General features: G+C 36.7%; 2 protein-coding genes across 3 annotated transcripts in view; both read right to left on the minus strand.

Annotated features, from left to right (window-relative positions):
* Positions 1-24,965, minus strand: part of LOC145875960 (uncharacterized) — a 220,933-nt gene that overhangs the window by 194,905 nt on the left and 1,063 nt on the right. Inside the window, exon 2 of one of the 2 annotated variants that reach the window (XM_082971732.1) lies at positions 20,210-22,884. The exons of the other annotated variant lie outside the window; for it this stretch is intronic. Within the exon in view, the coding sequence (XP_082827858.1) occupies positions 22,397-22,884 (488 nt within the window). The 3' untranslated portion in view covers positions 20,210-22,396. Of the gene's footprint in view, positions 1-20,209; positions 22,885-24,965 lie in introns of those variants that run through there. 2 annotated transcript variants of the gene reach the window in all.
* Positions 1,993-15,242, minus strand: LOC123732966 (uncharacterized). The gene is made up of 2 exons (XM_045712308.2): positions 14,322-15,242; positions 1,993-3,013 (listed from the first exon to the last, which is right to left on the minus strand). Exons 1-2 carry the CDS (start codon positions 14,659-14,661, stop codon positions 2,127-2,129), a joined length of 1,227 nt encoding a protein of 408 aa, XP_045568264.1. The 5' UTR covers positions 14,662-15,242; the 3' UTR covers positions 1,993-2,126.

Here is a 24,965-nt window from a genome sequence, read left to right on the forward strand (position 1 = left end):
TATCTCTCTATGCATTACTCATCTCATATGTATATACTGTATTCTATCCTATTCTACTGTATCTGTCTATGTATTACTCATCTCATATGTATATACTGTATTCTATCCTATTCTACTGTATCTTAGTCTATGTATTACTCATCTCATATGTATATACTGTATTCTATCCTATTCTACTGTATCTGTCTATGTATTACTCATCTCATATGTATATACTGTATTCTATACTATTCTACTGTATTTTAGTCTATGCCACTCTGACATTGCTCATCCAAATATTTATATATTCTTAATTCCATTCCTTTACTTTAGATGTGTGTATTTGTTGTGAAGTTGTTACATATTATTGCACTGTTGTCCTTGAGTGGTCCAGCCAGAGCCCGGACTTGAACCCGATCAAACATCTCTGGAGAGACCTGAAAATAGTTGTGCAGCGATGCTCCCCATCCAACCTGACAGAGCTTGAGAGGATCTGCAGAGAAGAATGGAAGAAACTACCCAAATACAGATGTGCCAAGCTTCTAGTGTCATACCCAAGAAGACTCAAGGCTGTAATCGCTGCCAAAGGTGTTTCAACAAAGTACTGAGTTAAGGGTCTGAACACTTATGTAAATGTAGGATTGGGCCGTTGTCATCAAACTTCCATGATTAGTAAGAATTAGGGTAGATTTATAGGACTATTGTTTTTATGATTCATACATACTTTCCTAACCCTAAAATGTACCTAAATAATCTATAAGATCAGAGTATTTTTAAATCTACCAGTTGGTGTTGAAACAGAGACGAATGATGACTTTCTTGAATTGATCCCTAGTTTCTGACTCCGTGTATTCTATTGAGTCCGTCAACAAAATTAGAATGAAAAGGTATTTAAAGGCACAACATTCTAATTAAAGGTATTACCGTATTTAAAAGAATGGCTTAAGATGAAATGTACTCTAAACCCTATTGAATGAAAACTCCATGACAAAATCTGTTGGCCAACAACTGTGAGGGTTTTCAGCCAGGTATCAACACATGCAGAGTGTGAGTAAGCAAGACATACATTCCTAAATGGGGATCGGCCCCAGTCTCCTGGTAAAACACCAGAACCCTCCCCCTACAGCATTTATGTTCATTTTGAGAAAGTAGCACTACAGTCTCCGGGTAAAAAACTACTTTTGGGTAAAAAAGACGCGACACCTGTCTATGAATTTGAGAGGTTACATTGATGCTCCAGATACTCAACTAGTCTAAAGCAGACCAGTTTTATTGCTTCTTTAATCATAACAACAGTTTTCAGCTGTGCTGACATAATTGCAAAAGGGTTTTCTAATGATCAATTAGCCTTTTAAAATGATAAACTTGGATTAACTAACACAACGTGCCATAGGAACACAGGAGAGATGGTTGCTGATAATGGGCCTCTGTACGCCTATGTAGATATTCCATTAATAATCATCTGTTTCCAGCTACAATAGTCATTTACAACATTAACAATGTCTACACTGTATTTCAGATCAATTTGATGTTATTTTAATGGACAAAAAATTGCTTTCTTTTAAAAACAAGGTTATTTCTAAGTGACCCCAAACTGTTGAACGGTAGTGTACATCTACATCCTCCCATGTTGCTGAACCACTGATCAATAACTCCCTATTACAGGAAAAAACACTATTTCCATTGGTTGTTAGTACTGTACTGACCTCTCGTCCTCTGTCTCTCTCGTACTCTGCCTTGTGTATTTATCTTCAAAATATTCTTATAGTCCCAACATAGAACCAAATAGACTTCCCAAAAATAATATGGCATTTACTTTATTTCACATTTATTTAATCAGATATGTCAATTGAGAACCAATACGCATTTACAATGACAATCTGAATGAAGAAATACTAATATCAATATATTTAATAATTAACATGTTTGAAATATCCCAATGATATAGTGAACAACATTTAGGGGTTTACACCTGCATTCAATCAATCTTAAGTTCATAATCAAAACATTTTTTTTTACTCTTTTAGTCCGATTTTTTCGACATGATCATGTCTTGAGCTGGGAAAAACATGTAGACCTATTTTTCAGTATGATTTCATTCATACAATATTATTTAATGTAGAATGAACAAAAACACAATTTCTCAATCAAAAACATAAGTCAGAACACAGCCTCTCTATTCTCTCATGTGATTTCAGGTCCTCTGACTGGGAAAATGTCTTTTCACAATGAGAGCAGTGGTATGTCTTCTCCTCCTGTGTATTAGTATGTTGGAAAGGCTTTTCTCCTGTGTGTGTTCTCTCATGCTTTTTCAGGCTCCCTAACCGGGTAAAACTCTTTTCACATCGGGAACATTTGTAAGGCTTTTCTCCTGAGTGTATTCTCTCATGCGCTTTCAGGCTCCCTCGATGGGTAAAACTATTTTCACTATTGGAACAGTGGTAAGGCTTTTCTCCTGTGTGTATTCTCTCATGCTCCTTCAGGCTCGCATACCACCTAAAATTCCTTCCACAGTGGGAACAGTGATAAGGCTTCTCTCCAGTGTGTCCCCTCTCATGTGGTTTCAGGCTCCCTAACTGAGTAAAACTCTTTACACCGTGGGAACAGTGGTACGGCTTCTCTCCAGAGTGTCTTCTCATATGTATTTTCAGGTTCCCTAACCCAGTAAATATCTTTCCACACTGAGAGCAGTGGTAGGTCTTCCTATCTTCTGTGTGTATTTCTTCATGTTGTTTCAGGTACCGTAACTGGGTAAACCTCTTTCCACACTGGGAACATTGGAAACTCTTTTCTCTTGTGTGTGTCCTCTCATGCTCTTTTAGGTTCCCTAACTTGGTAAAACTCTTTCCACAGTGGGAGCATTCGTAAGGGTTTTCTCCTGTATGCGTTCTCTCATGTACTTTCAGGTTCCTTAACCACTTAAAACTCTTTTCACACTGGGAACAGTGGTGTTGTCTCGCTGGTTTGGGCGTCTCTGGGTCTGGTTCCCCTGAAGGAGTCTCCCCGCTGTCAGAGTGAGAGTCTGGTCCCTCTCCTACCAAAGACAGAGTATTTAGTTCAATATTAAACAGAGAACTGAATTAAACCTCCATAAAATAAAACTGTCTTCCTGTGAGGCTAGATTCCTCAAAAACCTGAAGTCAGTTTTCAGAACATTACATAATTTAATAAAAACTTGGTGGCTGCCCTAATAATAATAATAATGTAGAACATAAAATCTAATCTTTCTCACATGTTTATAGGCTGAGCAGAGCTCTACAATAGGGAAAGGGGGATACCTAGTCAACTGAATGGATTCAACTGAAATGTGTTTCCCGTATTTAACCCAACCCCTCTGAATCAGAGAGGTGCGGGGGGCTGCCTTAATAGACATCCACGTCATCGGCAGCCAGGGAACAGTGGGTTAACTTCCTTGCTCAGGGGCAGAATGACAGCGTTTTTACCTTGTCAGCTCGGGGATTTGATCCAGCAACCTTTCGGTTACTGGCTCCTACCTGCCAGGCTACATAATGTCGTATTTTAGGCTGAGCAGAGCTCTATAATAATAGATAATGTCATGTTTATAGGCTGAGCAGAGCTGTATAATAATAGATCATGTTTATAGGCTGAGCAGAGCTGTATAATAATAGATAATGTCATGTCTATAGGCTGAGCAGAGCTCTATAATAATAAATAATGTCATGTTTACAGGCTGATCACAGCTCTATAATAATAGATAATGTCATGTTTACAGGCTGATCAGAGCTCTATAATAATAGATAATGTTTATAGGCTGAGCAGAGCTCTATAATAATAGATCATGTTTATAGGCTGAACAGAGCTCTACAATAATAGATAATGCCATGTTTATAGGCTGATCAGAGCTCTATAATAATAGATAACGTCATGTTTATAGGCTGATCAGAGCTCTATAATAATAGATCATGTCATGTTTATAGGCTGAGCAGAGCTCTATAATAATAGATAATGTCATGTCTTCAGGCTGATCAGAGCTCTATAATAATAGATAATGTCATGTTTATAGGCTGAGCAGAGCTCTATAATAATAGATAATGTCATGTTTACAGGCTAATCAGAGCTCTATAATAATAGATAATGTCATGTTTACAGGCTGATCAGAGCTCTATAATAATAGATAATGTCATGTTTCCAGGCTGATCAGAGCTCTATAATAATAGATAATGTCATGTTTACAGGCTGATCAGAGCTCTATAATAATAGATAATGTCATGTCTTCAGGCTGAACAGAGCTCTATAATAATAGATAATGTCATGTTTATAGGCTGAGCAGAGCTCTATAATAATAGATAATGTCATGTTTATAGGCTGAACAGAGCTCTATAATAATAGATAATGTCATGTTTATAGGCTGAGCAGAGCTCTATAATAATAGATCATGTCATGTTTACAGGCTGATCAGAGCTCTATAATAATAAATAATGTCATGTTTATAGGCTGAACAGAGCTCTATAATAATAGATCATGTTTATAGGCTGAGCAGAGCTCTATAATAATAGATCATGTTTATAGGCTGATCAGAGCTCTATAATAATAGATAATGTCATGTTTATAGGCTGAACAGAGCTCTATAATAATAGATAATGTCATGTTTATAGGCTGAGCAGAGCTCTATAATAATAGATCATGTCATGTTTACAGGCTGATCAGAGCTCTATAATAATAAATAATGTCATGTTTATAGGCTGAACAGAGCTCTATAATAATAGATCATGTTTATAGGCTGAGCAGAGCTCTATAATAATAGATCATGTTTATAGGCTGATCAGAGCTCTATAATAATAGATAATGTCATGTTTATAAGCTGAGCAGAGCTCTATAATAATAGATCATGTTTATAGGCTGATCAGAGCTCTATAATAATAGATCATGTTTATAGGCTGAGCAGAGCTCTATAATAATAGATAATGTCATGTTTATAGGCTGAGCAGAGCTCTACAATAATAGATAATGTCATGTTTACAGGCTGAGCAGAGCTCTACAATAATAGATAATGTCATGTTTACAGGCTGATCAGAGCTCTATAATAATAGATAATGTCATGTTTATAGGCTGATCAGAGCTCTATAATAATAGATAATGTCATGTTTATAGGCTGAACAGAGCTCTTTAATAATAGATAATGTCATGTTTATAGGCTGAACAGAGCTCTACAATAATAGATAATGTCATGTTTACAGGCTGATCAGAGCTCTATAATAATAGATAATGTCATGTTTATAGGCTGAGCAGAGCTCTATAATAATAGATCATGTTTATAGGCTGAACAGAGCTCTATAATAATAGATAATGTCATGTTTATAGGCTGATCAGAGCTCTATAATAATAGATAATGTCATGTTTATAGGCTGATCAGAGCTCTATAATAATAGATAATGTCATGTTTATAGGCTGATCAGAGCTCTATAATAATAGATAATGTCATGTTTATAGGCTGATTAGAGCTCTATAATAATAGATCATGTTTATAGGCTGATCAGAGCTCTATAATAATAGATAATGTCATGTTTATAGGCTGATCAGAGCTCTATAATAATAGATAATGTCATGTTTATAGGCTGATCAGAGCTCTATAATAATAGATAATGTCATGTTTATAGGCTGATTAGAGCTCTATAATAATAGATCATGTTTATAGGCTGATCAGAGCTCTATAATAATAGATAATGTCATGTTTATAGGCTGATCAGAGCTCTATAATAATAGATAATGTCATGTTTATAGGCTGATCAGAGCTCTATAATAATAGATAATGTCATGTTTATAGGCTGATCAGAGCTCTATAATAATAGATAATGTCATGTTATAGGCTGATCAGAGCTCTATAATAATAGATAATGTCATGTTATAGGCTGATCAGAGCTCTATAATAATAGATCATGTTATAGGCTGATCAGAGCTCTATAATAATAGATAATGTCATGTTATAGGCTGATCAGAGCTCTATAATAATAGATAATGTCATGTTTATAGGCTGATCAGAGCTCTATAATAATAGATAATGTCATGTTTATAGGCTGAACAGAGCTCTATAATAATAGATAATGTCATGTTATAGGCTGATCAGAGCTCTATAATAATAGATAATGTCATGTTATAGGCTGATCAGAGCTCTATAATAATAGATAATGTCATGTTTACAGGCTGATCAGAGCTCTATAATAATAGATAATGTCATGTTATAGGCTGATCAGAGCTCTATAATAATAGATCATGTTTATAGGCTGATCAGAGCTCTATAATAATAGATAATGTCATGTTTATAGGCTGATCAGAGCTCTATAATAATAGATAATGTCATGTTTATAGGCTGATCAGAGCTCTATAATAATAGATAATGTCATGTTATAGGCTGATCAGAGCTCTATAATAATAGATAATGTCATGTTATAGGCTGATCAGAGCTCTATAATAATAGATAATGTCATGTTTATAGGCTGATCAGAGCTCTATAATAATAGATAATGTCATGTTATAGGCTGATCAGAGCTCTATAATAATAGATAATTTCATGTTATAGGCTGATCAGAGCTCTATAATAATAGATAATGTCATGTTTATAGGCTGATCAGAGCTCTATAATAATAGATAATGTCATGTTATAGGCTGAGCAGAGCTCTATAATAATAGATCATGTTTATAGGCTGAACAGAGCTCTATAATAATAGATAATGTCATGTTTATAGGCTGATCAGAGCTCTATAATAATAGATAATGTCATGTTTACAGGCTGAACAGAGCTCTATAATAATAGATAATGTCATGTTATAGGCTGATCAGAGCTCTATAATAATAGATAATGTCATGTTATAGGCTGATTAGAGCTCTATAATAATAGATAATGTCATGTTTATAGGCTGATCAGAGCTCTATAATAATAGATAATGTCATGTTATAGGCTGATCAGAGCTCTATAATAATAGATAATGTCATGTTTATAGGCTGATCAGAGCTCTATAATAATAGATAATGTCATGTTATAGGCTGAGCAGAGCTCTATAATAATAGATAATGTCATGTTTATAGGCTGAGCAGAGCTCTACAATAATAGATAATGTCATGTTTACAGGCTGAGCAGAGCTCTACAATAATAGATAATGTCATGTTTACAGGCTGATCAGAGCTCTATAATAATAGATAATGTCATGTTTATAGGCTGATCAGAGCTCTATAATAATAGATAATGTCATGTTTATAGGCTGAACAGAGCTCTTTAATAATAGATAATGTCATGTTTATAGGCTGAACAGAGCTCTACAATAATAGATAATGTCATGTTTACAGGCTGATCAGAGCTCTATAATAATAGATAATGTCATGTTTATAGGCTGAGCAGAGCTCTATAATAATAGATCATGTTTATAGGCTGAACAGAGCTCTATAATAATAGATAATGTCATGTTTATAGGCTGATCAGAGCTCTATAATAATAGATAATGTCATGTTTATAGGCTGATCAGAGCTCTATAATAATAGATAATGTCATGTTTATAGGCTGATCAGAGCTCTATAATAATAGATAATGTCATGTTTATAGGCTGATTAGAGCTCTATAATAATAGATCATGTTTATAGGCTGATCAGAGCTCTATAATAATAGATAATGTCATGTTTATAGGCTGATCAGAGCTCTATAATAATAGATAATGTCATGTTTATAGGCTGATCAGAGCTCTATAATAATAGATAATGTCATGTTTATAGGCTGATTAGAGCTCTATAATAATAGATCATGTTTATAGGCTGATCAGAGCTCTATAATAATAGATAATGTCATGTTTATAGGCTGATCAGAGCTCTATAATAATAGATAATGTCATGTTTATAGGCTGATCAGAGCTCTATAATAATAGATAATGTCATGTTTATAGGCTGATCAGAGCTCTATAATAATAGATAATGTCATGTTATAGGCTGATCAGAGCTCTATAATAATAGATAATGTCATGTTATAGGCTGATCAGAGCTCTATAATAATAGATAATGTCATGTCTTCAGGCTGAACAGAGCTCTATAATAATAGATAATGTCATGTTTATAGGCTGAGCAGAGCTCTATAATAATAGATAATGTCATGTTTATAGGCTGAACAGAGCTCTATAATAATAGATAATGTCATGTTTATAGGCTGAGCAGAGCTCTATAATAATAGATCATGTCATGTTTACAGGCTGATCAGAGCTCTATAATAATAAATAATGTCATGTTTATAGGCTGAACAGAGCTCTATAATAATAGATCATGTTTATAGGCTGAGCAGAGCTCTATAATAATAGATCATGTTTATAGGCTGATCAGAGCTCTATAATAATAGATAATGTCATGTTTATAGGCTGAACAGAGCTCTATAATAATAGATAATGTCATGTTTATAGGCTGAGCAGAGCTCTATAATAATAGATCATGTCATGTTTACAGGCTGATCAGAGCTCTATAATAATAAATAATGTCATGTTTATAGGCTGAACAGAGCTCTATAATAATAGATCATGTTTATAGGCTGAGCAGAGCTCTATAATAATAGATCATGTTTATAGGCTGATCAGAGCTCTATAATAATAGATAATGTCATGTTTATAAGCTGAGCAGAGCTCTATAATAATAGATAATGTTTATAGGCTGATCAGAGCTCTATAATAATAGATCATGTTTATAGGCTGAGCAGAGCTCTATAATAATAGATAATGTCATGTTTATAGGCTGAGCAGAGCTCTACAATAATAGATAATGTCATGTTTACAGGCTGAGCAGAGCTCTACAATAATAGATAATGTCATGTTTACAGGCTGATCAGAGCTCTATAATAATAGATAATGTCATGTTTATAGGCTGATCAGAGCTCTATAATAATAGATAATGTCATGTTTATAGGCTGAACAGAGCTCTTTAATAATAGATAATGTCATGTTTATAGGCTGAACAGAGCTCTACAATAATAGATAATGTCATGTTTACAGGCTGATCAGAGCTCTATAATAATAGATAATGTCATGTTTATAGGCTGAGCAGAGCTCTATAATAATAGATCATGTTTATAGGCTGAACAGAGCTCTATAATAATAGATAATGTCATGTTTATAGGCTGATCAGAGCTCTATAATAATAGATAATGTCATGTTTATAGGCTGATCAGAGCTCTATAATAATAGATAATGTCATGTTTATAGGCTGATCAGAGCTCTATAATAATAGATAATGTCATGTTTATAGGCTGATTAGAGCTCTATAATAATAGATCATGTTTATAGGCTGATCAGAGCTCTATAATAATAGATAATGTCATGTTTATAGGCTGATCAGAGCTCTATAATAATAGATAATGTCATGTTTATAGGCTGATCAGAGCTCTATAATAATAGATAATGTCATGTTTATAGGCTGATTAGAGCTCTATAATAATAGATCATGTTTATAGGCTGATCAGAGCTCTATAATAATAGATAATGTCATGTTTATAGGCTGATCAGAGCTCTATAATAATAGATAATGTCATGTTTATAGGCTGATCAGAGCTCTATAATAATAGATAATGTCATGTTTATAGGCTGATCAGAGCTCTATAATAATAGATAATGTCATGTTATAGGCTGATCAGAGCTCTATAATAATAGATAATGTCATGTTATAGGCTGATCAGAGCTCTATAATAATAGATCATGTTATAGGCTGATCAGAGCTCTATAATAATAGATAATGTCATGTTATAGGCTGATCAGAGCTCTATAATAATAGATAATGTCATGTTTATAGGCTGATCAGAGCTCTATAATAATAGATAATGTCATGTTTATAGGCTGAACAGAGCTCTATAATAATAGATAATGTCATGTTATAGGCTGATCAGAGCTCTATAATAATAGATAATGTCATGTTATAGGCTGATCAGAGCTCTATAATAATAGATAATGTCATGTTTACAGGCTGATCAGAGCTCTATAATAATAGATAATGTCATGTTATAGGCTGATCAGAGCTCTATAATAATAGATCATGTTTATAGGCTGATCAGAGCTCTATAATAATAGATAATGTCATGTTTATAGGCTGATCAGAGCTCTATAATAATAGATAATGTCATGTTTATAGGCTGATCAGAGCTCTATAATAATAGATAATGTCATGTTATAGGCTGATCAGAGCTCTATAATAATAGATAATGTCATGTTATAGGCTGATCAGAGCTCTATAATAATAGATAATGTCATGTTTATAGGCTGATCAGAGCTCTATAATAATAGATAATGTCATGTTATAGGCTGATCAGAGCTCTATAATAATAGATAATGTCATGTTATAGGCTGATCAGAGCTCTATAATAATAGATAATGTCATGTTTATAGGCTGATCAGAGCTCTATAATAATAGATAATGTCATGTTATAGGCTGAGCAGAGCTCTATAATAATAGATCATGTTTATAGGCTGAACAGAGCTCTATAATAATAGATAATGTCATGTTTATAGGCTGATCAGAGCTCTATAATAATAGATAATGTCATGTTTACAGGCTGAACAGAGCTCTATAATAATAGATAATGTCATGTTATAGGCTGATCAGAGCTCTATAATAATAGATAATGTCATGTTATAGGCTGATTAGAGCTCTATAATAATAGATAATGTCATGTTTATAGGCTGATCAGAGCTCTATAATAATAGATAATGTCATGTTATAGGCTGATCAGAGCTCTATAATAATAGATAATGTCATGTTTATAGGCTGATCAGAGCTCTATAATAATAGATAATGTCATGTTATAGGCTGAGCAGAGCTCTATAATAATAGATAATGTCATGTTTATAGGCTGAGCAGAGCTCTACAATAATAGATAATGTCATGTTTACAGGCTGAGCAGAGCTCTACAATAATAGATAATGTCATGTTTACAGGCTGATCAGAGCTCTATAATAATAGATAATGTCATGTTTATAGGCTGATCAGAGCTCTATAATAATAGATAATGTCATGTTTATAGGCTGAACAGAGCTCTTTAATAATAGATAATGTCATGTTTATAGGCTGAACAGAGCTCTACAATAATAGATAATGTCATGTTTACAGGCTGATCAGAGCTCTATAATAATAGATAATGTCATGTTTATAGGCTGAGCAGAGCTCTATAATAATAGATCATGTTTATAGGCTGAACAGAGCTCTATAATAATAGATAATGTCATGTTTATAGGCTGATCAGAGCTCTATAATAATAGATAATGTCATGTTTATAGGCTGATCAGAGCTCTATAATAATAGATAATGTCATGTTTATAGGCTGATCAGAGCTCTATAATAATAGATAATGTCATGTTTATAGGCTGATTAGAGCTCTATAATAATAGATCATGTTTATAGGCTGATCAGAGCTCTATAATAATAGATAATGTCATGTTTATAGGCTGATCAGAGCTCTATAATAATAGATAATGTCATGTTTATAGGCTGATCAGAGCTCTATAATAATAGATAATGTCATGTTTATAGGCTGATTAGAGCTCTATAATAATAGATCATGTTTATAGGCTGATCAGAGCTCTATAATAATAGATAATGTCATGTTTATAGGCTGATCAGAGCTCTATAATAATAGATAATGTCATGTTTATAGGCTGATCAGAGCTCTATAATAATAGATAATGTCATGTTTATAGGCTGATCAGAGCTCTATAATAATAGATAATGTCATGTTATAGGCTGATCAGAGCTCTATAATAATAGATAATGTCATGTTATAGGCTGATCAGAGCTCTATAATAATAGATCATGTTATAGGCTGATCAGAGCTCTATAATAATAGATAATGTCATGTTATAGGCTGATCAGAGCTCTATAATAATAGATAATGTCATGTTTATAGGCTGATCAGAGCTCTATAATAATAGATAATGTCATGTTTATAGGCTGAACAGAGCTCTATAATAATAGATAATGTCATGTTATAGGCTGATCAGAGCTCTATAATAATAGATAATGTCATGTTATAGGCTGATCAGAGCTCTATAATAATAGATAATGTCATGTTTACAGGCTGATCAGAGCTCTATAATAATAGATAATGTCATGTTATAGGCTGATCAGAGCTCTATAATAATAGATCATGTTTATAGGCTGATCAGAGCTCTATAATAATAGATAATGTCATGTTTATAGGCTGATCAGAGCTCTATAATAATAGATAATGTCATGTTTATAGGCTGATCAGAGCTCTATAATAATAGATAATGTCATGTTATAGGCTGATCAGAGCTCTATAATAATAGATAATGTCATGTTATAGGCTGATCAGAGCTCTATAATAATAGATAATGTCATGTTTATAGGCTGATCAGAGCTCTATAATAATAGATAATGTCATGTTATAGGCTGATCAGAGCTCTATAATAATAGATAATGTCATGTTATAGGCTGATCAGAGCTCTATAATAATAGATAATGTCATGTTTATAGGCTGATCAGAGCTCTATAATAATAGATAATGTCATGTTATAGGCTGAGCAGAGCTCTATAATAATAGATCATGTTTATAGGCTGAACAGAGCTCTATAATAATAGATAATGTCATGTTTATAGGCTGATCAGAGCTCTATAATAATAGATAATGTCATGTTTACAGGCTGAACAGAGCTCTATAATAATAGATAATGTCATGTTATAGGCTGATCAGAGCTCTATAATAATAGATAATGTCATGTTATAGGCTGATTAGAGCTCTATAATAATAGATAATGTCATGTTTATAGGCTGATCAGAGCTCTATAATAATAGATAATGTCATGTTATAGGCTGATCAGAGCTCTATAATAATAGATAATGTCATGTTTATAGGCTGATCAGAGCTCTATAATAATAGATAATGTCATGTTATAGGCTGATCAGAGCTCTATAATAATAGATAATGTCATGTTATAGGCTGATCAGAGCTCTATAATAATAGATAATGTCATGTTTACAGGCTGATCAGAGCTCTATAATAATAGATCATGTTTATAGGCTGAACAGAGCTCTATAATAATAGATAATGTCATGTTATAGGCTGATCAGAGCTCTATAATAATAGATAATGTCATGTTATAGGCTGATCAGAGCTCTATAATAATAGATAATGTCATGTTATAGGCTGATCAGAGCTCTATAATAATAGATAATGTCATGTTATAGGCTGATCAGAGCTCTATAATAATAGATAATGTCATGTTATAGGCTGAGCAGAGCTCTATAATAATAGATAATGTCATGTTTATAGGCTGAGCAGAGCTCTATAATAATAGATAATGTCATGTTATAGGCTGATCAGAGCTCTATAATAATAGATAATGTCATGTTATAGGCTGAGCAGAGCTCTATAATAATAGATCATGTTTATAGGCTGATCAGAGCTCTATAATAATAGATAATGTCATGTTATAGGCTGATCAGAGCTCTATAATAATAGATAATGTCATGTTATAGGCTGATCAGAGCTCTATAATAATAGATAATGTCATGTTATAGGCTGTATTTGATCCAATGTAAATAACATTTTGTTGGTGTCCCACTTCATCTCTAAAGTAATAATTACCATACTTTCTAAATGATAATTCTTTAGTTCAGCCTTTCCTTGAAATGGCTATTTTATTTTATGTTTTTTTGTAGACTTACAAACGTTTGCTAATATGTTCAGTCTCCCCAAAACGCTTGTCCTTTTGCTAATATGTTCAGTCTCCCCATAACACATGTCCATTTCATGTCAATAATGCATCTTATTTTATGTATTTCTCCAACATTATTTAGAAATCTGCTTTTTGTTGGTATACACACTCCACACAAGGCCTACAATAGACACACATCAAAAGTTTCATTTATAACTTGTTTGCCATTCTGTGAGACAATTAAGTTGTGATTTTGTGGTGGGAGGGACTCTGATGGTATACACATGTTACAGTTAAGCAATAAGACCAGAGGAAGTGTGGTATATGGCCAATATAGCACGGTTAAAGACTGTCCTTATGCACGACGCAACACAGAGTACCTGGATACAGCCCTTAGCCGTGGTATATTGGCCATCTATCACTGAGGTGTCTTATTGCTATTATAAACTGGTTACCAACGTAATCAGAACAGTAAAAATACATGTTGTCATACCCATGGTATACGGCCTGATATACCACGGCTGTCAGCCAATCAGCATTCAGGGATTTAAAATGTAGCTTCAACATTATATTATAACATAAATTCCTATAGTACAGAACAACATTTTCAAGTATAGAATTTCAGTAGCATGCTGCTTTAAAACAACACATTCGTTCAAAACCTTTGCAGTTAGAGCCCGTTTTTAAGACAGTACTTACTGGTGGTAATCAGATCTCCTGACTCCTCTGTCAATATGACAGTTCTCTCTCCCTGTTTCCCCTCCTTCACTTCAAAAACTACATCCTCCTCTTTCACCTCTTCCTCTTCTTTTACTGTAACATCCTCCTCCTCTTTCACTCTGAACGCATCTTCTTCTTTCACTGAAACGTCTTTCTCTTCTTCTTTCACGGTAACAGCCTCACCCTCTACTTCTTGTTTTACTGTGACATCCTCCTCTTCCTTCTCCTCTTTCACGACAATGTTCAGCCCCAGAGCTTCTTTCTCCGTCCAGCAGACCTCCTCTTCTTTAACAGGAGGGGAGTAGTTTAGGGAGCTCATGTTCGGGGATGTTAGCTAGCTAGCTAGTTAGCATGAGCGACTAGTTTAGTGCTAGGCTAATTTATCAAGCCAGCTAGTTGACTAACAATGTACCTATAACATTTAAATGGGGGAAATTAACTAGATGTCAGAAGTATATTTAAAAAACAGAGGCAAATATGCACAGAAACAGTCTAAATGTTTCGGCTGTTGGCTACCGAGGTGGCTGACTAGATGTTGTTGAAGAAGTGTTCCGTCCACTAGATTATACGTCACGCTGCAGCATCGCCTGAAAGACGCACATCGCCGTCTGCTGACTGGAGGGAAACGCAGTTGTTGTTGCACACAAATGTATTTTTCATTCCTTTCATTAAATAATAATATTATATTGAGACGTTCAAAAAGAGCAGTGCATATTTTGAGTGAGAATTTAAAACATACTGTCCTTCACATCTGTATTTAAGGCAGTTTCATATTCATTCATTTAAAGAAACCCACTGGTCACACTGGTTGAATTATCTGTCAAAATAGGAACTCTGCAGCCTAGTTGAACAGTGATCTATGTTCTATTAACGCTGCTGGGAGCAAACTGGAGAGTAGCTAGAGGAAAACAAACCTAACTGCATGTCCAGGCCCTGGTATATCACCAGACTGTACAAACCTAACGGCATCCCCAGTCCCTGGTATATCATCAGACTGTACAAACCTAACTACATCCCCAGTCCCTGGTATATCATCAGACTGTACAAACCTAACTGCATCCCCAGTCCCTGGTATATCATCAGACTGTATACAAACCTAACTGCATCCCCAGTCCCTGGTATATCACCAGACTACATACAAACCTAACTACATCCCCAGTCCCTGGTATATCACCAGACTGTACAAACCTAACTGCATCCCAGTCCCTGGTATATCACCAGACTGTACAAACCTAAGTGCATCCCCAGTCCCTGGTATATCACCAGACTGTACAAACCTAACTGCATCCCCAGTCCCTGGTATATCATCAGACTGTACAAACCTAACTACATCCCCAGTCCCTGGTATATCACCAGACTGTACAAACCTAACTGCATCCCAGTCCCTGGTATATCACCAGACTGTACAAACCTAACTGCATCCCCAGTCCCTGGTATATCACCAGACTGTACAAACCTAACTGCATCCCCAGTCCCTGGTATATCATCAGACTGCATACAAACCTAACTGCATCCCCAGTCCCTGGTATATCATCAGACTGCATACAAACCTAACTGCATCCCCAGTCCCTGGTATATCACCAGACTGTACAAACCTAACTGCATCCCCAGTCCCTGGTATATCATCAGACTGTACAAACCTAACTACATCCCCAGTCCCTGGTATATCACCAGACTGTACAAACCTAACTGCATCCCCAGTCCCTGGTATATCATCAGACTGCATACAAACCTAACTGCATCCCCAGTCCCTGGTATATCACCAGACTGTACAAACCTAACTACATCCCCAGTCCCTGGTATATCATCAGACTGCATACAAACCTAACTGCATCCCCAGTCCCTGGTATATCATCAGACTGTATACAAACCTAACTGCATCCCCAGTCCCTGGTATATCACCAGACTGTACAAACCTAACTGCATCCCCAGTCCCTGGTATATCACCAGACTGTACAAACCTAACTGCATCCCCAGTCCCTGGTATATCATCAGACTGTACAAACCTAACTGCATCCCCAGTCCCTGGTATATCACCAGACTGTACAAACCTAACTGCATCCCCAGTCCCTGGTATATCACCAGACTGTACAAACCTAACTGCATCCCCAGTCCCTGGTATATCACCAGACTGCATACAAACCTAACTGCATCCCCAGTCCCTGGTATATCATCAGACTGCATACAAACCTAACTGCATCCCCAGTCCCTGGTATATCACCAGACTGTACAAACCTAACTGCATCCCCAGTCCCTGGTATATCATCAGACTGTACAAACCTAACTACATCCCCAGTCCCTGGTATATCATCAGACTGTATACAAACCTAACTGCATCCCCAGTCCCTGGTATATCATCAGACTGCATACAAACCTAACTGCATCCCCAGTCCCTGGTATATCATCAGACTGTACAAACCTAACTGCATCCCCAGTCCCTGGTATATCATCAGACTGTACAAACCTAACTACATCCCCAGTCCCTGGTATATCACCAGACTGTACAAACCTAACTGCATCCCCAGTCCCTGGTATATCATCAGACTGTACAAACCTAACTGCATCCCCAGTCCCTGGTATATCATCAGACTGTACAAACCTAACTGCATCCCCAGTCCCTGGTATATCATCAGACTGCATACAAACCTAACTGCATCCCCAGTCCCTGGTATATCATCAGACTGTATACAAACCTAACTACATCCCCAGTCCCTGGTATATCATCAGACTGTATACAAACCTAACTGCATCCCCAGTCCCTGGTATATCACCAGACTGTACAAACCTAACTGCATCCCCAGTCCCTGGTATATCATCAGACTGTATACAAACCTAACTACATCCCCAGTCCCTGGTATATCATCAGACTGTATACAAACCTAACTGCATCCCCAGTCCCTGGTATATCACCAGACTGTATACAAACCTAACTGCATCCCCAGTCCCTGGTATATCACCAGACTGCATACAAACCTAACTGCATCCCCAGTCCCTGGTATATCACCAGACTGCATACAAACCTAACTGCATCCCCAGTCCCTGGTATATCACCAGACTGTACAAACCTAACTGCATCCCCAGTCCCTGGTATATCATCAGACTGTATACAAACCTAACTGCATCCCCAGTCCCTGGTATATCACCAGACTGTACAAACCTAACTGCATCCCCAGTCCCTGGTATATCATCAGACTGTACAAACCTAACTACATCCCCAGTCCCTGGTATATCACCAGACTGTACAAACCTAACTGCATCCCCAGTCCCTGGTATATCACCAGACTGTACAAACCTAACTACATCCCCAGTCCCTGGTATATCATCAGACTGTACAAACCTAACTACATCCCCAGTCCCTGGTATATCACCAGACTGTACAAACCTAACTGCATCCCCAGTCCCTGGTATATCACCAGACTGTACAAACCTAACTGCATCCCAGTCCCTGGTATATCACCAGACTGTACAAACCTAAGTGCATCCCCAGTCCCTGGTATATCACCAGACTGTACAAACCTAACTACATCCCCAGTCCCTGGTATATCATCAGACTGTATACAAACCTAACTGCATCCCCAGTCCCTGGTATATCACCAGACTGTACAAACCTAACTACATCCCCAGTCCCTGGTATATCACCAGACTGTACAAACCTAACTACATCCCCAGTCCCTGGTATATCACCAGACTGCTGTGACCCTCCCACTCTGTCTGCTGAATTCTTTCTCTTTGCTCTTCCTTAATAGGATGTCGGTGGGCGGAGCCGGGAGGGTCGTCAGTGAAATGGGACACACCTGGGCTGGGGGGGGCGCTGGAAGATGGCGGCGAGTGTAGACGAGATTTCAGCTTGCTCCGAGTAACCTTAACTTTTATCCCTCTCAAACTTAAATGTAACGGAACTTGGCTTATAGTAAACACAATAGAGAACAACGCTTAGTTGACCGATAATTTGATTCATAACTTCGAGAAATGGAAGGAAAAAATGTGCGAAAGAGCAAAGGGAGGAGAAGGCAGTTGCTAGCTGAGCACTCATACGTTGGAGAAAAACCGCCACCTGACTCCTCAGGAGAAGAAATGGAGGATTCTGGACATTCGGTTGATTCTGAAAATGCAGTCAATAGTCCTGCACCCAAAAAGACACATAAAGAATTATCTTTGCGCGAATTACAGGTCAACATAATCGATGCTGTCTCTGCAAAGAGAAACGAAAGAGCCGATGGTCTGGAGAAAATGATACGCGAAAACACATCAAAAATAGTTGACCTCGAGACCTCTGCATTCTGACTGTACACCAGAGAAGACACACAGGAGAGAAACCTTATATATGTGGTCAATGTGGGAAGAGTTTTGGTAAATCTGGAGAACTGACTTTACACCAGAGAACACACACTGGAGAGAAACCTTTTAGCTGTGATCAATGTGGGAAGAGTTTTACTACATCTGATCATCTGACAGTACACCAGAGAATACACACAGGAGAGAAATCTTATAGCTGTGATCAATGTGGGAAGAGTTTCACTACATCAAGCATTCTGACTGTACACCAGAGAAGACACACAGGAGAGAAATCTTATAGCTGTGGTCAATGTGGGAAGAGTTTTGGTCAATCTGGACATCTGACAGTGCACCAGAGAACACACACAGGAGAGAAACCTTATAGCTGTGGTAAATGTGGAAAGAGTTTTGGTCAATCTGGAGATCTGACTCAACACAAGAGAACACACACAGGAGAGAAACCTTATAGCTGTGGTCAATGTGACAAGAGATACTCTGATAAAAGATCTCTGATCAAACATCAGAAAATACATGGAGTTGTTTCATGATATCAATGAAATAATGTCACAATGTAGAATGTTTAAACATTGTAGTAGGAGTATTTTAATGATGTCACAATGTAGAATGTTTTAACATTGTAGAAGGAGTATTTTAATGATGTCACAATGTAGAACCCTAAACGTTTGTCCCCTGTTCTATTGATTTCAACATGATATGGATATTAGCCTCAGGGGGAAAATCCAGGCTCTGAATTGAAAGAGTACTATTTATGTGATTTAACAAAAAGTACTAACAAAAAAAGAGTTGTGTTACACTTACCACGTTGGTGACCCACTTGAATCAAAATGCATCACTTCAAAATGTAGCTAGCTGTTTTCTACAAGTTGTCCTCTAACCAGGGATGTACACATTATTCCCAGATTCCGTGTGGTTTTTGAGCTGTTAGTTTTAACAGGATGTGCAACCTCATCTCCCTCCTCTCGGCACAATTGATTTTAGCATGATATTGATTAGTTATGACAAATAAGTGTTACTTATTTTAGGGACCCCTACATTTAAATGCATCACTCCAAAATGTAGCTGACTGTCTTCTGCAGGTTGTCCTCTAACCAGTGAGGTAAAATATGTCTCCATTTCCATGTGTTTTTTTAGTTGTGTTAGTTTCAACAGCACGTACAACCTGATTTCCCCCCTAATCGATATCAGTGATTTATTGCTACTTGTCAAAACAACAGCGTTTTTTGTGCTTGTGCAGTTTATAAGCGGCTTGTTTCAAAAAATACAAGTAATATGATTATTGTGGCAGATGTTTGTGTATATTGCACATGTTATGTTTAGGTTTTCAATTTATCCCAAACTGTTTCTGCATATTGGTTATTGATTTAGACACGTTAAAACTGTTTTAACGTGTCTTAATCAATTGAGGATATCCCAAGTGTGGTCTCCCTGAGATCCCAAGTTAGAGGGATCCCTCGTGCACCATTTACCCAGGTCATCAGGAGCGGTCACCAAGTCAAGATTCACATCCCCAAATTTGGTGGTTAATTTCTTTAAAATCAATTGAGGAGACAAACTTATCACACAAGTCAGAGTTATTCTTAAACTAAATCTTTATTCACTTAATAATGGAGCAGGGCAATACAACGTACACATACAAAATTAATCAAACGAGTGCTCTACGATAATGATGGCTGGTCAACAACTCCCCCCCAGATGATTCGTTGAGAGCCACAATACAAAAGTACAAAGGTATTTTACAGCCAAGATACACCCCTTTCAACCTACATGACTGGGACCTAAAAAGACACCCACCATGAGACCCACTAAATCTGCCCAAGAAGAGGCAAACAAAAGAAAATCCCACACCAAACTTAAAGACAGGAAGTAAACCAAAAAGGTGGAGCAACTAAAGGTGTTGACTCTCCACATGTATCAAGACAACTGGAGCACTGGGCCAGACACTCTTAAATAGAACCTGGACCAGCTCAGGTGAAACACCTTCCCACTAACGAGATGGACAAGCCAGCACAGGTGTAACACATACTGACTAACGAGGTGACACCAATCAGTGCGTCCTACGTGCTAACGAGCTAGACGTGCTAACGGAACTAGACGTGCTAACGGAGCTAGACGTGCTAACGGAGCTAGACGTGCTAACGAGCTAGACGGGCTAACGAGCTAGACGGGCTGACGAGCTAGACGTGCTGACGGGCTAGACGGGCTAACGAGCTAGACGGGCTAACGAGTTAGACATGCTAAAGTCCAACCTCAAAACATAAATGGAAAAACCAAAGCCTGTAACACCTTCCCCCTTAAGACAACAAATATATCCTATATTTCTTTTGGAAAAGTTTGCTCACCACCAACAGAAAACAACTTCCATTTCACATTATAATCAACTAAAATGATTCCCTTCTACAATATAAACATGGTGTCTACTGGCTGTCAACAATTAAAAACAAGAAAAAAAATGTCTAAATAATATACAGTATCTTTTCTCCTTCATCTTTCGTTCTATACAATCCTTCCTTAGCTTCTAGAACTCTCGTCCTCTTGGAACGAGCCCAAACAAAACTCATCTCCAATAGGACACAGACATGTCTGATTTCAAGAGGAAACTCCTGCAATATCCATAGTAACTTTCCACCTCACTACAGAGCTTCTCTCTCTATTCAGGGTTCACTAGATAGGCATGTTGTTGGAACGGGGCCCAGTCCCCAATGTCATGTTCTAGTACATTTGGTTTGGCACATCTGGGAATGAACCCTGATATTCTAAAAGCAGGGCAACAATGTCAATATAATTGTACAAAACAATTGTCAGTTGGTTACATTAATAATAATCATTACTAAATGTTCCATGAAATGTAAATGTGAAATATTTGGTTGCATGTCTTATTTTCAAAGTCTTTTCAATTACATGTTGCTAGGTGGGATATCCCCAATGTCAAAACACAGTTTTAACGTGTCCTAATCAATAACCAATATGCAAAAACAGTTTGTGATAAATTGAAAACCTAAACATAAAATGTGCTATATACACAAACATCTGCCACAATAATCATATTACTTGTATTTTTTTTAAACAAGCACCTTGTTTTGACAAGTAGCAATAAATCACTGATATTAGGGGGGAAATCAGGTTGTTCGTGCTGTTGAAACTAACACAACTAAAAAAAACACATGGAAATGGGAGATATATTTTACCTCACTGGTTAGAGGACAACCTGCAGAAGACAGTCAGCTACATTTTGGAGTGATACATTTCAATTTAGGGGTCGCTAAACAAAGGAACACAACATTTATTTGTCATAACTCATCGATATCATGTTGAAATCAATTGTGCGAGAGGAGGGAGATGAGGTTGCAAGTCCTGTTAAAACTAACAGCTCAAAAACCACACGGAATCTGGGAATAATGTGTATATCCCTGGTTAGAGGACAATTTGTAGAAAACAGCTAGCTACATTTTGATTCAAGTGGGTCACCAACGTGGTAAGTGGAACACAACTCTTTTTTTGTTAGTCACTTTTTGTTAAATCTCATAAATAGTAACTCTTCCATTTCAGAGCCTGGATTTTCCCCCTGAGGCTAATATCCATATCATGCTGAAATCAATAGAACAGGGGACAAACGTTTAGGGTTCTACATTGTGACATCATTAATATACTCCTACTACAATGTTTAAACATTCTACATTGTGACATTAATTCATTGATATCATGAAACAACTCCTTCATGTATGTATTTTCTGATATTTGATCAGAAGTCTTTTATCAGATTATCTCTGGTCACAGCTATAACATTTCTCTCCTGTGTGTGTTCTCTTGTGTACTGTAAGACCGCTAGATGAAACAAAACTCTTCCCACATTGATTACAGCTATAAGGTTTCTCTCCTGTGTGTGTTCGTCGGTGTATTGTCAGATAGCTAGATTGACTAAAACTCTTCCCACATTGACCACAGCTATAAGGTTTCTCTCCTGTGTGAATTCTCTTGTGTTGAGTCAGATGGCAAGATTGACCAAAACTCTTCCCACATTGACCACAGCTATAAGATTTCTCTCCTGTGTGTGTTCTCTGATGAATTTTAATGCCTGATGAGGAAGTAAATCTCTTCCCACAGTCAGAGCAGCAGTGAGTTCTCTTCCCTGTGGGTCTCTGCAGGTGTTTCTTGAGGTGTTCTGATGTGGAGAGACTCTTCTCTGCCTCTTCAGCATCATGATGTTGTTGAGGCTCCCCAGAGGATCCACAATAGTAAAGTTTCTCTCCTGTGTGAACAACAAAGTCAGACAGATGATTAAAGGCCCACAACAGCGGTAATCCACTGTAAAAGGTGATGCCAACAGCGGCGCCATGATGTTGGACAACAATTGATGTCTGTAATGAATGTTAAAATTATTTGACATTTGTCTTAAAATGAGCAAGAAAAGTAATATTTTGTCTTGTTTTCACATTAGTAGTAACATCGATGATTGTAGGCTAGAAATAAGTTATTAAAGTTGATGAAACTCTAAGCAGTGTGCCAGACGACTTTTGGTCTCCAATATTGGCCCCTTTCTGTGTTTGCTAATATTGCGCTTTGCCATCAGCCTGACAATGAGTGTTTGTCCACTAAGTGTTTAACATAACTTCTCCTAACAACAACATAGACCTACTGTAGGACCCATAACTATAACATAGACCTATTGTAGGACCCATAACTTCTCCTAACAACAACATAGACCTACTGTAGAACCCATAACTTCACATAACAACAACATAGACCTACTGTAGGACCCATAACTATAACATAGACCTACTGTAGGACCCATAACTTCACCTAACAATAACATACCTACTGTAGGACCCATAACTTCACCTAACAACAACATAGACCTACTGTATGACTCATAACTTCACCTAACAACAACATAGACCTACCGTAGGACCCATAACTTCACCTAACAACAACATAGACCTACTGTAGGACCCATAACTTCACCTAACAACAACATAGACCTACTGTAGGACCCATAACTTCACCTAACAACAACATAGACCTACTGTAGGACCCATAACTTCACCTAACAACAACATAGACCTAGGACTATAAATAATTTCATACTTCAGGTGAAACATGGAAACTAAAATGTCTTTCATGACATTTCATAACCTGATCACCAGATAATTTTGTGAATAATCCCACTAGGCTACTCTGTAATGTGTTGTCATTCTAAATGTCCTGAATAAAGGAAAATAGCTCTGTGTGTTGTAAAATAGCCTATCCATCAAGGAACAGTTCTCTACACATTATGAGCTAAGTATCTCTGTGTCCAAACAGACTAATGAGACCCTACTGTAAATCAAGCAGTCAATAACACATTATAAACATCAATTTGTTAGGGATGTTGGATCCAACGTGGAGAACAACTGTCTTTACCAGAGTAATGAATGAAGAAGCACTTTGGTTGTTGTTGCATGTCGTGATGTTTGTCATGTGACTGTCATTCAGAAAATGATTTCCTGGATCAGCTGATGATAGTTGAACATGTGACTGTAACTAAACAGCTACAGTATTAAGAATTATGTGTAATTATTGAAGAACGACGTTAATGACAGTATCCATTTGGGTGTTGTCAATAAAGTTAAGGTGACTCGGTTAGAACCATTGGATTTAGCAAACTCTGAAATGATTTAGGATTTCTGTGCCCATGAAAACTGTTTTCCCAGCGTAACATAAGGAGACACTAAATGTTACGTAGGTAGAGAGCATTTCAGAGATCTGAATACAAAAAACTGTCCTAACAGGACAATAACCTAAACCACAAGGCCAAATCTACACTGGAGGAGCTTACCAAGATGACATTGAATGTTCCTGAGTGGCCTAGTTACAGTTTGGACTAAAATCATCTTGAAAGTCAATGGCAAGACTTGAAAATGGCTTTCAAGCAATGATCAACAACCAACTTGACAGAACAGGAAGGATTTTAAAAAGAATAATGAATATTCACATGAAGATCAGTCGCCTATTGGATGACATCACGACTTCCCATCAAGCCAACTCCTTGAAGGCCTTACTATGACATCACTCACTCCTTCTAGTTTGCAGTTGTTAAAAAAACACTATTTTGCTCAAAACATTTATTTGTTTCCCTTTAGTGTGTTTATACTTTACTGTATTTATATATCACTTTTCAACAGGAAAAGTTAAAAAATCCCTGGAGGACGTCATGAACAATTCATACAGTACAAAAACATATTCAAGTGTAGAATGCCCTTTTAAAATCACACATTAGTTCAACAACTGCAGAGTTTGTGTCCCTGTTTTATAAGATAGTACTCACTGTATTTACTGGTGTTAACCAGAACA

This window comes from Salmo salar, unplaced genomic scaffold (assembly GCF_965601325.2).
Source record: "Salmo salar unplaced genomic scaffold, fSalSal1 ptg000408l, whole genome shotgun sequence".
NCBI lineage: Eukaryota > Metazoa > Chordata > Actinopteri > Salmoniformes > Salmonidae > Salmo > Salmo salar.

What these genes read in the sequence shown, in the direction of transcription:
- LOC123732966 (XM_045712308.2), bottom strand. Translation starts at nt 14,661, where the DNA reads ATGAGCTCCCTAAACTACTCCCCTCCTGTTAAAGAAGAGGAGGTCTGC. An exon ending in AGGAGATCTGATTACCACCA is followed by an intron (nt 3,014 to 14,321) that starts GTAAGTACTGTC and finishes TGTCTTTGGTAG; the next exon opens with GAGAGGGACCAGACTCTCAC.